Genomic DNA, 15654 nt, shown 5'->3' on the forward strand with positions numbered 1-15654 from the left:
CGACATTGTAAGTAGTTTGTTTGTAACCGTCGATACATTTTTTCCAATGCCTTGCTTTGGAGATACAGTTTTGCCTTGGAAAAATCTTGCTGCAATTTGTGGCAAGCCATTGTTTAAAACTACAGCTAAGAAATACATTAAAAGTCACATATTAACGAGAGAAAAGAGTGTCACATACTCGGTTGTTTCAAAGTTGTATATTTGTTTTTTATTCTTGAACGCACAACGATGCCAATCATACGAAGTTTTCATCAATTAGGCTACATACAGAAATGTTTCATGCACCGTTTGGTTTTGTGCAGTGCAGGTCTTGGCATGGAGAAATAGATTAATTGTGTTTGATATTTTACGGTTTTGGTTACTGTTTTGTTTACTTTCACAGCATTTTTGTTTCCTTTTTTGTTTTGTTATAATTTAAACCACTCTAAGCACAGCATGGCATCTGGAAGTGCTCTGCAAAGCAAGCTTCGAGACGATTTTCTAACATGTCCGATATGCTGCTTGCAGTTTGTGGATCCCAAAGTGTTGAAATGCCAACATTCTTTCTGTAGCCGATGCTTGAAAGGTAACCATCATCAAAGTACGTTACATGTCGAAATTAAGTAGAAATGTATTGCTTGCAGGATGTTTGAAAGCTGGCTCATTTCGAAAACGTCAAATAAAATGCGCAGTTTGTCGTAAATCCACTTCCCTGACAAAAAAAGGTATTAGCGATATTCCGAACAACTTTGTGATCATTGGGTTGATGCAGATGTTGAAAGATCACAAGGTAAATTTGCGTAGCATTTTTGGTTTTTCGAGTTTTGTAATCGCTTTCCTTCCAGAATATTTCTGGAACCACCCCGGACATAAAGATGTGTTTTATTTAAATCAGAAAGATGGAGGAAATAAAAGTAAGAGCGAGGAAAGCACATCCAAGATGAAGGGTGATTCAAAAAACGCCAAAGAGTTGGAAAAAGTAGTAAAGAAAGCCGTAAAGAAAGGTGTTGCGAAGGACAAAAATGCCAACAAAAGAAAAACTGAAGTAGAAGACACGGAGAGCGACGACACATCGCAATCGAGTGAATCCGTCAGTGAAGTATGGAAATTTTTTTTTGTGTAGCTATTTTGTATGTTCTTTGGGGCGAAAAGTAATTATTTGAAAAGTGCATTTTGAGAACTTTGAGGTAATTAAACGCAGGGGAGCTCCAGTGTGGAGGAATTTTCACCCACAGATGATACAAGCTCAGAAGACTCCAGTTCATGCACAAATGATTCAGATGACTCCGAAGATTCATCTGATGACGAAGCAGATGAGGAAATCGCTCCACCAACGCCAACTCTAAAAAGTTCACAAGGAATTAAGAAAGGAATGAAGGTAGAACAATATTTCGTCCATACATTTAAAACAATCACAATCAGTAACAATAAGTTAATCACATCTATACAATTTTAAGTTATATCGTTTGCAGATTTGCGTCTTCAACGAGAAAGGAAGACCTTATGAGGCAACGGTTCGTGTCTTAGAACGATTTAAACGAAAATCACCAGGACAGACTAGAGTTTATGCTGGAATTGAGCTGGTATTGTTTTTGTTTTATCATTCTAAGAAATGTAATTTCGAAAATTGCTGCAAATTCCATCACATTTCTATTTTGTCAAATTTACAATGTATAGGACAGAGAAAACTCGCGAATAAACACAACAGACTTGGAAGACATGGAAGATACATATTTGTACAACTGGCTCATGGACTACGACTACCCATGTGCAGTGGTGCGTGTCGACCAATGTTGTCCATCCCGATTGCTTTCAGATCTTCTTCCATTTGCCAAAAAATGATTTCTAATGAAACTCAAGAACTTCACAACATTCGTCTTTACGTCGGCTAAAAAATACATTTTTTCTTTCACAACTCCTGTTTTGTATCGTGTTAAGTCGGCAAATTGTTTCGACCTCGCATATGAGCAAAAATGGAGTTTTAAGCAGCTGTAACGAAAAACTATTCTCCCAATCGTTTCCACCCACAATAACAAAGTCGTATCTGCGGTTTCTTTTGTTAAACAGCTAATTATCCTAGTGGTTTTGTTGGTACTAATTGGGACTGTTTCCATTCCTATACCATATTACCCATTGCAGAGTAGCCTTCCCGTTGACAATTTTTATAACCAATGCAGCAGTAATGGACAATTCATTTCGCTTTCAAATTCAAGTAGGAATCTGAGCCACAAGATGTAAAACAAGAACTTTTATTCAGAATTCGCGAGGATCCAAATTATCCTAAGTTCTTTTTGTTGAGAAAAAGAATCATTTGTTCTAGGCTACTTCCGGTTTCGTACGAATTACGCGAAGCATTAACCGGAAAAAAACATGTTGTTGGTACGTGTGTGGAGAAGCAGTGCTGCCTTATTGGGGGTCGCAAAAAGTCAACAAGTACAACATTTAGTATTTTATTAAATATACGCCCCGCTTCAGAAATTTTAATTCGTTTTGTTGCAATAAGATATTTAATAATTGTCGAACAGGTGTCGCACTTTACTTGAAAAGAAACGCGAGCGAAAAAGTTCAGTAAGCGCTTTTTCTTTTTAATCGGAGAATGTGAGGGTCGAAAGAAACATTTTTCAAAATACTGTAATTTTACTGCAGTATCCGACAAATTCATATATCTCCGGACATATATTAACAAAGATGATCAACAGTATGCAGATATGTCTACATATAGGTTAAAGCATTCTGCGAACTTTCTTCGGAACAACCTAATCATCATCCCTCTCACATCAGTGTTGCGTTGTAAACTTGTAATGTAATAAAGTTGTATTGGCGAACAATAAACTAAGTTAAAAAGGAGGGCACTCTGCCTCACATTGCATTAAGCACGTTTAAAAGCACGCGACTCGGTATGACGTAAGTCCAATATAACTACGACTAACATCAATAATAAGCAACAACACCAATTGCACTGTGAAGCACTGGACAGGAATAAAGATAAAAAAAAACATCAAAATGTAAGACACAAGTCCATGGTACGCTAATCAGGCGTATTGTTTGGTCGAGATAGAAGAATATCTGTTTAATTGACCAGGCAATTAAGCTAAGGTCAAAATCCTTCATGTCATGAAGTACAACTTCTCCGCAAAACTGAAACCGTGGTCGCACAAACACAAAGAAAAAAATGATACATTTTTTTATAAATAACATTGAAAGCAACAAATGACGCAACAACACACAACAAAAATGACCTAAAAACGTTTTCGGAAATTGTGCTTTAAAGACCTTTTTGCTATGTTGTTTAGTACAGCAGAAAACTTCGAGCGACGGAATTCGAGAGAATTTGGTCAAAATGGGCTAGTTCTAAATTTCTGACAAATATTTTTTCATTTAAACCGCAGTATTATACCACCCGCGTAAAAATGGAACAACAGTTAACCCAACCACACATTTTCGATGCAATTTTCTCGTTTTAATGCACATCTTATTCATTTCGTTCTGTTAGCGGTGTATTAAAAATCCAGTTTTGGCAGTCGTCCTCGTGAAACAGCTGAAAAAAATATGTTTTAATTGTTGAAAAGAATACGAGATAAAACCTGACGAAGTTAGCAACATGTTAAAAAACTTAGTAATAATGGCATTAGCAGTGGTGTCGTTATTGAAAACTTGTGGAATTACGTTTTTTGAGTTCGCTGAAGTGGTTCATGCTTTCCCTTGCTTGGGGCATCACTGCTATCGTATCGAGATCATTAGGTTCACAGGCATAACAGCCAACGAAAAAATGGCTGAACCATCTTGGTTGTAATGCCTGCGAACCTAATGACGCTTTTTAAGTTATTATAGGAAATCAGCTTTGCGAGCGTAACATCTGGGCTGCGGCCCTTAGTTAAAAACACGTTTAGCAATCTTTTCAAATATTTGCTTCTTACCATTGGTTTGTAAGTGACTCCGGTTTCCAGGCGATTTTTTGCATCTTGACGTTGTCTGTCTTCCAGGAATCGTTTCGCGTCGGTGGCTTCATCGATATTATTGTTTTCCAGATTAACCGTCACTTTTCTCCACAACTTCCGAGATTCAGTTGGTTCTGACGAAACATCAAAACTTAATATCTAGGTACATTGGCTCTGACAAATAGACATTTTTGACGAACGCAGTTAGTACCTTGCCTTTCCAAAGCCCGAACATATTTGCGGTTTTTCATTTTCTTTTTGGCGTCAAAAAGGCACTCGTTTCTCTGTAAGAAAAAGATACCTTCAGTACATTGAAATATAGAGTTGTAGCATATAACAGATATACTTACACCACCGGAGTAACTCGCCCAGATTTGATTGTTCCATTCACCCTCGATCGTACAAAACGGTTTTTTAGCATTTGGGCCGCTGAAATATAAAGTATTCAGTCATCGATTGACTTACAAAAGTGTTGTTAAAAGACTTTAGCATAACCCTTAATGTTGTAGGAAAGTGTCTCGTTTAGAGTGACATTGTACTTTCTTGTCAGAATCAGCACAAGTTTGTCGTTAGTTCAAATATATAAAGCTATAAACAGATTCTTGGCTCATTAGCAGGGCGAGAAACAACAAAAAATCTTACAAAACTTCACTGGTGACTCTGTGAACTTTTCCACCGTAGAAAGGTTTTGTGTGAAACTTGACGAATGCATTGTAGCCAGTTTTTTCGCAAGTAACGGTGCAGTCACCCCCCAGCTCCACCCATGGCACTGTGAGGATTGAGCGACCATAACCATTGGGGAAATTGACGATGTATTCCTCGCCGTGTTCGAGTAACGTTAGGCAACCTTTGAAAAAACGCCCGATTATATTTACAAAATTTGAAGGGTCGTTATTGCACCAGACAGTAACATTTAATTTAATACTGTCAGGTTATTCCTTCAAAAAATCATTTAAGCGCGCAAAACATGCATTCACAAAATTGAAAAAGAACGTGGCATACAACTGGGGTGGCGAAAAGAAAGTTGTCATTCAATAACAAATCATACCTTGACCAATGTTGTGGACTCCAATGGACAAACCAAGAAATTTTGACTTAGTCCAAATATGTCCATTAAATTGAACTTTTTTGTCCTTGTGTTCGGCGTAAAATGCTGATATGGGCGGGTGGTGGGAAACCTGTTCTGCCACATAAGCAATCTGGTTTGATTTCGCCCACGGTACAGGACCGCTTTCCACCTGAAATTAAAAACTTGGTTGAAGCGAATGCTACTGAGGTCAACTTCCTTGTACTTCTCGCCCCCTTCCTTTACACACGGAAAGAGGAAGATAACTAAACAACATATTGCGTTTAAATTAATTTCATATTAATGGATGCTTTGTTTTGTGAAGAGAGAAGTGTACAGTTAGATTTGACTAATTTTCCTTACTCCTATATGTGAGAGGTCGGCAACCATTGATATACGGAGTGCCGCAGGTGATTTACGAGATCATATTGTATGATGTAATTATAACTATTACATGGTTTCATGCGCAGAAAGTTAATAGAAAGAGTCTTCAACATGCTGACGTAATTTTAACTGAAACGCGTTCAAAGGATTGCTGACCCCTGTCCTATGGTATTAACATGGAAACAGAGGCGTCCGTCAATTCCTGCGTGAATAAAATGACACAAAATTACCAGGTACATGTCGCAGTACTCATACCGTCTTCTGTTTGGCAATGGTGTTACGTTATATTGAATACCTACCACCTGCATGGTTGCACTGTTTACTAAAATTAACACCAGAATAAATCTAAATATAGTATAAACGTTCGTCTTCCCAAATTTTTTTCAGTTGAGCATCTTCTAAACGTGTATGTAAGATGCACACACTAAAGTTCGATTATTTCGCGTAATTCAAATGAAATTGGAGATACGTATGATTTATTGATTTGTAATCTATTTGTTACGGAAAATTTTCAGATAATCCAGGTTATTTGATCGCAATCCGAATTTGGGTGTATTTTACTGCTGCAACTGAGCTTACCACATTTTAGTTACATGTTTGTAACAACAAGTACCTCACATGGGGATACCCTCGTAACTGCATAGTGCTCTACAACATTGTAATCACTCAACTGACTGATCGCCAATATTACGCCACAGTCAAATGTCACGTTTATCACCCAATGCTTTTCGGGTAATCAGTACACAAAGTGAGGAACACTTGTTACATTGCTTTTTGGACTCACAAATCACAACGATGCCTTAATTATGTTCCACTGTTTAATCAAGGCGACCGATAACCTACTATCTAGAAAACAGGCTTGAAATGTACGTCATAGCGTTATCCGGAACTTTGCCTAACCCGGATACATTCGTCAGGCGAATCGAATCCGGAATAACCCAGTTTAAATGTAATTTCAAAACTTATCGTTTGGACTGACTGATTCTATTTGAACAAGTAACTGAGGACGCCCGTGCAGGCGAAATCGATTTTTTAAGATTGCTAATAAATCAGCTGACTGCAATTTCAAACTTCAATTGGTTTCATAACATTGACTTCTTATCGTTTGAATATATCTTGGTATTTGTGACATAATTTATATTATTTTCTTTCACTTACTGCAGGGAAGTCTCCGGATTGATTTTGTTCGGAGGCAAGTTTGTAAAAGCACTGGAAAGTTTCACCCAATATCGGATTGTATGGTTTCTTCGCAATAGAGCTGTCTCGACCCGCGGAAAAGGTGCTCAGATAAAAGCGTAGCACTGACATCATTCGTGCTTCCGGCGTCGTCGCGTTGGCAACTCTGTCAACCACAATTACACAGTTCATTTAAATGCCTTCTGCACAATGGCACATGCGAGGCAATACAAACAACATGAAGATTTTGAATATTTCAACAAAATGCTGTAGTATATAGTAATGCCACCAAATACCCAGGCAATACGTTGTAAACATTTTAAAAGGCGGCAAATGGAAAAGTTAGTAGGTAGAAACTATTTATGTGTCAAAATTACTTACTCTAAAAACAGATCTGGATGTGCCAGGAAGTCAGCGTACATTTCCAACAAAGAACGCCTTTCCAAAATAAACGTTGGCAGCACCACTTTTGTAAGGTCCATACCAAGTTTAACCTTGACACAACACAAAAGTTACAAGCCAAAATTTCGACTCTTAAGCAACAACTTGTAATGAATATCATACTTGAGATAGGAGATGCATGATGACACTTTTATGCTCCTCGACTGATTCACCTATTCAATGCATGACACATTGTCAATAATAAACCTACTTTCTGCACTAAGCATCTAGGTTAAATAAAAGCATAACATCATTTGAACAGAGTTAAAACTAATGTAGGTAAAAACTACTAATGTAAAAACTTATTAAAAACACACAAATGTATTGAATCTTACTCTATTTTAGGTTTTTTAAGAAAATATTTCAACATTATTATGAATTCTGCACATACAATATATGCATATACCAAGTTCACTAAAATTTAACCAATGCCAACAAATGGGTAAAATGACCGCTCAATCCTAATTTAGTTAGTTGTCATAACAACTACTTTGTCCACCAACATACCTTCTTTTGAAGAGTTGGCATCTATTTCATGCATGTACAGGTTTTGTTCCTCAGGTGTTTCGGGCCCATCATCAACATCTTTACTCACTGATGGGTTTGTCTCAGCTGCAGCATTCACATCTTCTGTGTCTGGTGATATTTGGGCAGCAGAGTTTGCATCTGAAGGTTTTCTTGAAGATTGATCATCGGCTGAAGATCGACTGCGGCTTTGGGAACAAGTCACACTGTTACGTTTTCTCAGTTCTTTGAGTAAAAATGGCATCGCAAATAGTTTGTAAATGCACGAATGTTTGTATCATGTTATTGAATCAGATGTTGAGCTTTAAACATTCTAATGGTCGTCATCCCTGAGCTCAGAAAACAACATTTGACATTAGCTAAGAGTAGTAATTATGATCAGGGAGAAACTTAATAATAAATCTGATTAATCTTGATCCTGAAGCCTAACTTTGTTTCTTTAGTTAACACCAAGTAGAATTCACAAGCAAAAATACTGCTTTGGGAATATTAATTAAAAACAGTCTTTTACACAACCATTTAGGAGTCTTTCTGCTATACTTTCCTAAATCCAGTTTCACTTCCCCTTACAGTATCCTAACAGAAGCTAGAACAGGCACATTTCTCTGAACACTGGTTTTCAAAAACTTTATTAACATTACCACACCTACTATGCAAACAACCTTCGTCATTTGTGAAGACTAAATTTTGGAACTTTTAAGACTTTTCCAGTAAGTAATGTTACCTTAACAATATTTGTCCAACTTGTAATGCTGGACATGCCACAAGCAACTTAAATTAAACTGACCAAGTCCTTACGTGTACGCTTTTGTTATTCACAAAGCATGACAAATAGCCGTGATTGAACATTAACTTTCTATAACAGCATACTAACGGCCAGCTGCTGCCCTTTCAAGCAAGTCCATGCCAGTGTAACTTGATGTTCACTGGCCTATGTCGACTAGCAGACTGAATGTGTGACATTCATATTTAGGGCAAGTAGGAGAATGCTGCATGGAACTACAACTTCCTGTCTGCCTCCTACACAAGATATTACGACTGACTACACAAATTATTACCACATCTTATATCTACCAGCTCATACAGTTAAACATACAACAAACAAGTTATCATGTTACTAATAACAAAATACACCCGGAAATGATGGTATGCATATACCATCCTAAAACTAAGACAAAACATGTCTTGGACAAAATAATAATAATATTGATGATAAGGTTTTCGAAAAACAAACTCAATTTTATATCTGCTTTTTCTGAAACAAATATAAATATCAGTGTTTAGAACAAGAAAAAATCATAGTTAATCTGGGATAAACAAAAACAATACAGTCCATACGGCTAAAGTAAAATTGCATTAAAAAATGGTTGTGGATACAATTAACAGTTTCCAAGATAAATTTTTCTTTTAAATACATTTCTTTCTTTTATTTTAATAAACATCATTTTTGGGAAAGTCTCCACAATTATTCATTGACAGCAAAAAAAACATGAAATGGATTTGTCTTTAGAAGTTATTTCATGTGAATCTAAATTATTTTCCAGTGTTTCAAAATGGTGTTCAGCAGGGGTTTTAAAACTGGGGTTCGCATTGACTGTACAGGGGGGTTGTTGATAATATAACAGAAAAATCAAACTAATGTATTACAAACAGTACACACATCGTTGCCTTATTAAATTGCTACATTTATTCATAAGCATTTGCAATCCTAAATTATTGTTGCGCTATTCTACCATAAATTTTAAAGTTGTTTTCTAATAGTTATCTTATCCCCAGTCTATGACGTTGTTACTAAGACTTATTGCCTGTTGACTTGATTCTAATAAAATCATATCAGCCGTTCTTTACATGTACAAGAAATTTCAAGTGTAGATTAGTTAGTAAGTTACAGTCGGAGGTGTAAAATGAAGTTGAAGTCACGGTAAAATTTAAATATTTTGTTAAAAAAATGTTTAACTAAATTGGTTGTGAAAGTACTGACTTTAAATAACCAAAGATCATTGAACACAAGACAAAATACAGATCAAGGCTCAGCCGGTCGGGCGAAAAAAAATCATGTGATATAAGATTGGCAGTCTGAGAAAAAACAAATTCACAAATATGGGTCCAAGGACAAAAAAGTTTGGGAAACCCTGGTATATGGGGTATGTAGATATATAGTAAGTAATTGCAAAAAAAAAAAGAAAGTGTAAAATTGCATCTGTCATCTACAATCAGAAATTATCAGTTACAAACAGGGTCATATTGGAGTTAATAATTTGTAGTACTGATAATACCACAAATTCACACAAATTAGCATTAAAACTCAAGTGTGGTATTGAATTATGTTTGAAAACCAGCATTAACATGACAGTTTAAAGACTTACTTGCTTTTCACTGAACGCAAATCTTCTGCATCATAAAATTCCCCCTCGTCTTCACTGCTTGAATAAGATCTTGCAGGAACTTCATCGAATGCTGTAAAATTATGCAATAATTGTTTACAATATTTAACTTCCATTTACCAATTGAGGATTTAACATAACAATTTGCATAAAGTTGTTATTTAATGATTTATATTGACATGCAATGATACGAAATGCAGTTGGTTGAAGTAACAATGCTTTCTTACTTTCAATGACATCAGAGTTTATTTCAGAAACATCGTTGGCTTGATCTGTATCAGTCTGTGTATCACTTGGGGACAAATTTGTTTGGATGTTTATTTCTGAAGCTTCCTTATTTGGTTTGACTTCCTTTGATAAAGATGTTTCATCTCCATTGGGAAGTATGCTTTCAGCACCATTGGTGAGTTGCACTGCATGCAAAAGTTGTCGGTACATCAACACAGCTCATAGGCGCCCCGCCCAGGTTTTTCAAAAAAAAACGAGTGGCTATTACGCGCGTCTGTCCGCACCATGTAACTCGTCGCATTCGTAACGTTCGAAGAAAAAAGACCTAAAAACAATGTGTTTCCTATACGACGTACACAAAATGTGTTGACCTAGTTTCGCTTGCGTAACTGACATCGGTTGTTGCAACGTCAGTCTCGCAGTACGATATGCCAACAGGTACTTATTGGTCGTGTCGTAGACCCATCTCGTGTGTTTATCGTTAACGCCGCCCTTTTGGCTAATACGCTTCATGCATTGAAATTTAAACACAGTTTTTCGTTACTTGATGACGTCATAATAACAAATTATGACGTCATAATATAGCCGCCCCCCCTGGAAAAATGAAAACTAGGCGCCTATGACACAGCTTTCAACATTTTTATCAGTTGTGGAAATAACACCAACTTTTGTAAAACTAACACAAAAAACTATTGTCAGAATTGATATAAAAATTCATCCACTAGGTTACCGATAAGTTACTATATTGTTTGTATACTTGTGTTTATTGATGGAAAATAACTCAACCATGGATCTTTATAATTAAACCCAACATTTTTATTTGAAAGTTAATCTCTTTTGAAAAAAATATTCAGAAAACAGTGAAATCCATCTTCCTGTTCTTACTTTACAATGGAAAATTTTTGTTGTAATTAGTTGATGTTATAGTGGATTCTGATAATTTATAGACCAACATTTTGCCAAAACATTACAAATATAAATGTACCATCTCCATTTTCTTGGTGTGTATGAATATTTTCATTTGTGCCAGAAACTGCAACTGGTTTGGCAGGAGGGGGCTGCTCTGCAGGTGTTGGTGGAATCAAGTTTTCACTTGCAGTTAAATGGAGAGGGGTGTTGGTAGTGGCATTTGCTGTCACAGCAGTCTAAAAACATTGTTGGTCAGGTTATGACCACAAATCCATCTACATCAGTGGTGGTGTATAACAAATTGAAAGTGCTATATTAGAAGCATTTCTTCATGCAGAATCAATTACAGCTGACTTGTTTACCTTTGCTATTTGCAGCAAAACAACAGACTTCTTAACAGCTTCAACCATTTCCTGCAAAATATAAATATAGAAGCAAAACTTCAAAACAGAAATTGTTAATTTTGCACAAACCTGAGCTGTCATTAAAATGCCCTCCATGTTCTGAAATATCAAAAAGCAGTTGCTTCAAAAACACAATCAATACACATATCCAAACAAATAGCAAAAACAGGTGAAGCCAAATGATTATAACATGTCATGAACTAATAACAATGTGTTTGTTTATATAGACCTGACAAACTTAATTTTGACCTTTAATCTTGCAATGAATACATGTTGCATGGATTAGTTTGGGCAGTCCTTTGTTCACTAGTTTTGTGGACAGCACATTGACAACATGTGACTAACTGTGTTTTAATATGGCAAAAAATGCACTAATTTGTGTGGAATTCAACACTATCTGATCAGAAACACACAATATTTTTTTTTATTTTTTTAGACATGGCTGGAAATGTTTATTTACACTAAACTTTATTGAAAAAGATTAGTTTCACAAAAATATATTAACAAATAACGTGGAACAATTTTGTGTGATAACTTGGCTTTTCCATATATTGGCACACCAAACAATTTTGGAAAACAATCATTGTTGCAATTTAACATATTCACAATTACAAAATTATATTTTACCTGCTTCTCAGTCGAGCTTTCTAATGCATTGATTTTGTTCTCGACGCCCTAAACAAAAATAGTTAAGGAGTTGTTGTATTTCATGTTTGTGTATGTTGTATTCTCATGTTTATGTTTCTATCTTACTTGTTACAATAAATTTTACCAGATCAAGATTTAAAACAACCTCTAAAACCAATACGTATTTTTTTTATCCAGTTAAAAAGGTCAACAATTCAATTTTTTTTATTTTTTACCTTAATGTTTTCTAAAAGCAATTGCAGATAAGCATCTGCTTCAGCAAGTCTCCTGTCAAATTCATCTAGGGTGGAGTTGGACAAGGTTTCAGTCTTAAAATAAAAGCAGTATATTTTACACAACCTTGTGTGAAACTGTTAATGTTACATGACTACACTAGCAACCTGGCGATGGCTGTGTCTCAAAATAGTGTCTTCCAGTGCACAAGCCCACTGCTTCCTTTCTTCTGCATCTCTAGCTATAAATGTATATATGTATAGTTTTAAGTAAGTAATATGTGTTTATCTTTGTAGCTAGCTTCACAACAAAATACTTTTCAAAGTGCTACTAGTCCAAATTCTTCGGGTCAATGCAACAGTTTTTAACCAAACATGGAATATCATGACAACACAAAGTTATGCTGAAGCTTATGAAACAACTGCAATTAGGCTACATGCTCATATTTACACAAAACCACTAAAACTAAATTGTTACCTTGAAAATGAAAAACCTTTTGATCAACTGTAATAGTAAAAGTGGAATCATCTTCATCATCAATTCCGATGATTGCATCTCTGAGACGAACACATCCACGACGAGCACCTCTCTTCATTTTATCCTTTGACTACAAAGATAAACACATATTACAGTTTCCTAAAAATTAAGGTTTTGCTGATATATTAATGCTAAACCTTAAAATATTTTTTTTCATTCTGTATACTTTAAAAATGACTCCACAGCACCTACCGTATAATATGACAGCAATCCAGTGTTATCATCCAAAACAAACCATCTGTATTGCCATCCCTTCATTACATTTGTCCATTTACTCAAAGGTCCTTCCATGTATGCTGCCATTGTTAGCTACCAATTTGTTTTATTGTTGTTTCATAAAAAGTATTACACTATTCCTTTTTACAAAAACCTGGCCTGTCAAGCATAAAAAAATTTGTATTTATTTGACTAACTACTATTTTGCTTAGGCAGTCTGAAGCTGGTCTTAATATGAAGCAAGTTTAAAACACTGGAGCATAACTACGAACAAACAATTGATAAAAAATAATAGTCATGCCATCCTCCTGAATTAAATCAATTGATTAATTAATCCTATCCTATCACAAGGATGCACCATAGAAACAAAAAGTCATATTCATTTTAAGTATTTCTCCACACTAAAATAATATTTTGCGATCTGGAAATTAGCTCATATAACGTCTGTGCACCCAATGCTAATGACATTATGCTATCGGACTAACTTTGAAAGATGAACTCAAATTTGTGTATTTTGTTCTCATTCATGGTTCCGACTTCGCGTCACCAATGGGTCTGACGTCACAATACTGCAGGTAAAGATTGGTTTAGTATCCTTAAGTTGATTTCCTAATGAAGTCACTTTGCCTTCGAGCTCATCAATGCGGTGGAGTGCGTCCTCGAGCTCGAGGCTTGTTTCAGCTTGTCCAACGCGTTATGGCAGGTGGTCAAGTGTCGATCCATTAGTTGCATAAGGTCAAACAAGTCTCGCAATGTAGGCTCACCAACCAACATTTATGCTAGTCGCGACCAAGGCAATGTTTGCCGAATTGTCTTCCTAGATATATCCAAAGCTTTCGATCATGTTTTGCACCACGGTTTGCTACATAAGTTACAACAAGTGGGGATTAATGGAAACTTGGTCCTACTGCTACAGTCTTATTTAACTGGTCGCCCACAAAGAGTGCCGGTAAACAATAATGTTTCAAAACTGCTACCCACTAATGCTGGAGTTCCGCAAGGTTCAATCCTATAGGCTCAATCCTTTTTTTGATTCATGTTGATGACCTTTTCCACAATTTAACTTCCAACTTTTCGCTTTTTGCTGACGATACGCCATTTGAAAAATGTTCCATGCATTCAACTTCAAAAAGCTTTACAGCTGGGCGATTAATTTCTATCCATCAAAAAAAAGTATCAAGTTGCAAAAGATTAACTCGTTTAAAAATTTTCTTCATTGGTGCAGCTTTGCCGAAAACTTACGCTTATACTTATCTTGGACTTCTATTTACACCGACACTTTCGTGGCACAATCACATTCGCTTTATTTGTCACAAAGCGCTATGCACCTGCCTTGTCGTCGTACGTATACTTTACTTGCATGGTGACACGACAAGGGGCACTTCACAGTCTTCAGACTGTCGTCTGATTTTTGTTGAATAATAATAATAAAAAAACAAGATTGGTTGAAAATGCATTGGTTTAGATGCAGGAGTTATTTACTAAAACGCATGTAAAAAAACAGCTGCAAGGCGTGTTAGTTGCGGTTAATTCAGACGATTTGCCACACCTAAACGTAATTTTTAGGTTTTAATGCTTGGTAGTAATATTCATGGATAATTTCTGCTTTGCCTAAACAAAAAAATTCCCACAAAATGATTTACTGCAGCGCTACACGCGTTTTATTGAATAACTCCCATCTAAACTCATGTATTTTCAGCCAAACTTTACCGGCAGCATTGTGACGTCAGACCCATTGTGACGCCAAGTCGGAACCATAAATCCCTTGAAAAACTTTGTTATCGTTCACACAAGAGATTCCAAAAAAACTTTGCCGAAACTCTTTCAGTTGAATGCGAGCACCTTGGACAAAATGACAAGAGTTGTTAATTGAAATAAAATCTCACTATTCTGACGCACCCCGTTGTTCAACAGAAACGCCAAAAGGTTGAATGGTAATATTGTACTGATACGAAAGAACTTGCAATGTAGCATATAAGGCCCTAACTAGAGGTCCCTTTTTTGCGCACTGTACTGCTGGTTTAACACAGGTATTATGCACACGGACTGGACTTCAAATTGTGGCAGATATCCAGCATTACTCAACAACGGCTGCAAGGAACGGTTAGTCTTGGCCACATTCGAAAAAAAATATTGGTGGTTCCTGGATTAAGAGCAGCGGACATGAAGCGTGTAGCATTTTCAAATTATGGCCTATACCTGTTATGTGTATGGGGTTTGAAAGAGCACTTTACCAAGTTTTACGCACGGATAGCACGAGATTGAGGTTGTGGTTGTTTTAAAAGTTTATTTACATCCCTGAGCAAAAACTAATATTAACCAAAAACTCGAGTATATGTTGTTGTAGAGTTTAAGTAAGTCTTCCATCACTGAAACTTAAGTTTGTTGTGAAATAGATTTATCCTATATCTGTATGCCCTTATATCCAGTGGTGAAATTCACAGGGGGGCGAACCCCTTTTCAAAAATATTTTTAGTATGAAATCTTCATAAAAATAAACACATGGCAATCTGTTTACATTCGTTCCAAATTTTTATGATAGAACCAATTCTTAAAGTTTGAATAATATGGCCGGTCACTATGTAATATAATATGTCTTGCTGCTG

At 36.1% G+C, this 15654-nt stretch overlaps 2 protein-coding genes across 2 annotated transcripts; one reads left to right on the forward strand and one right to left on the reverse strand.

Annotated features, from left to right (window-relative positions):
- The first annotated feature begins 435 nt into the window (after positions 1–435).
- LOC145916675 (uncharacterized) lies at positions 436–1821 on the forward strand. Its single transcript, XM_083002821.1, has 6 exons — positions 436–565; positions 624–769; positions 875–1080; positions 1177–1357; positions 1452–1562; positions 1657–1821. Exons 1-6 carry the CDS (start codon positions 436–438, stop codon positions 1819–1821), a joined length of 939 nt encoding a protein of 312 aa, XP_082858947.1.
- Positions 1822–2776: 955 nt separating this feature from the next.
- Positions 2777–13203, reverse strand: LOC145914846 (oxysterol-binding protein-related protein 9-like). The gene is given in 19 exon segments (XM_083002687.1): positions 2777–3517; positions 3897–4051; positions 4129–4201; positions 4268–4346; positions 4560–4764; positions 4966–5155; positions 6526–6709; positions 6925–7037; positions 7108–7157; positions 7492–7697; positions 9876–9966; positions 10121–10306; positions 11107–11266; positions 11393–11443; positions 11504–11533; positions 12062–12109; positions 12298–12536; positions 12773–12902; positions 13025–13203. Coding segments are annotated over 19 exon segments (2367 nt in total). The 5' UTR covers positions 13136–13203; the 3' UTR covers positions 2777–3451.
- Positions 13204–15654: the final 2451 nt, after the last annotated feature.

The sequence above is a fragment of the Ascidia mentula genome, chromosome 1 (assembly GCF_947561715.1).
Source record: "Ascidia mentula chromosome 1, kaAscMent1.1, whole genome shotgun sequence".
In the NCBI taxonomy this organism is placed as follows: Eukaryota; Metazoa; Chordata; class Ascidiacea; order Phlebobranchia; family Ascidiidae; genus Ascidia; species Ascidia mentula.

What these genes read in the sequence shown, in the direction of transcription:
- LOC145916675 (XM_083002821.1), top strand. Translation starts at nt 436, where the DNA reads ATGGCATCTGGAAGTGCTCTGCAAAGCAAGCTTCGAGACGATTTTCTA. An exon ending in AGTGAATCCGTCAGTGAAGT is followed by an intron (nt 1,081 to 1,176) that starts ATGGAAATTTTT and finishes AGGTAATTAAAC; the next exon opens with GCAGGGGAGCTCCAGTGTGG. An exon ending in TTTATGCTGGAATTGAGCTG is followed by an intron (nt 1,563 to 1,656) that starts GTATTGTTTTTG and finishes TACAATGTATAG; the next exon opens with GACAGAGAAAACTCGCGAAT.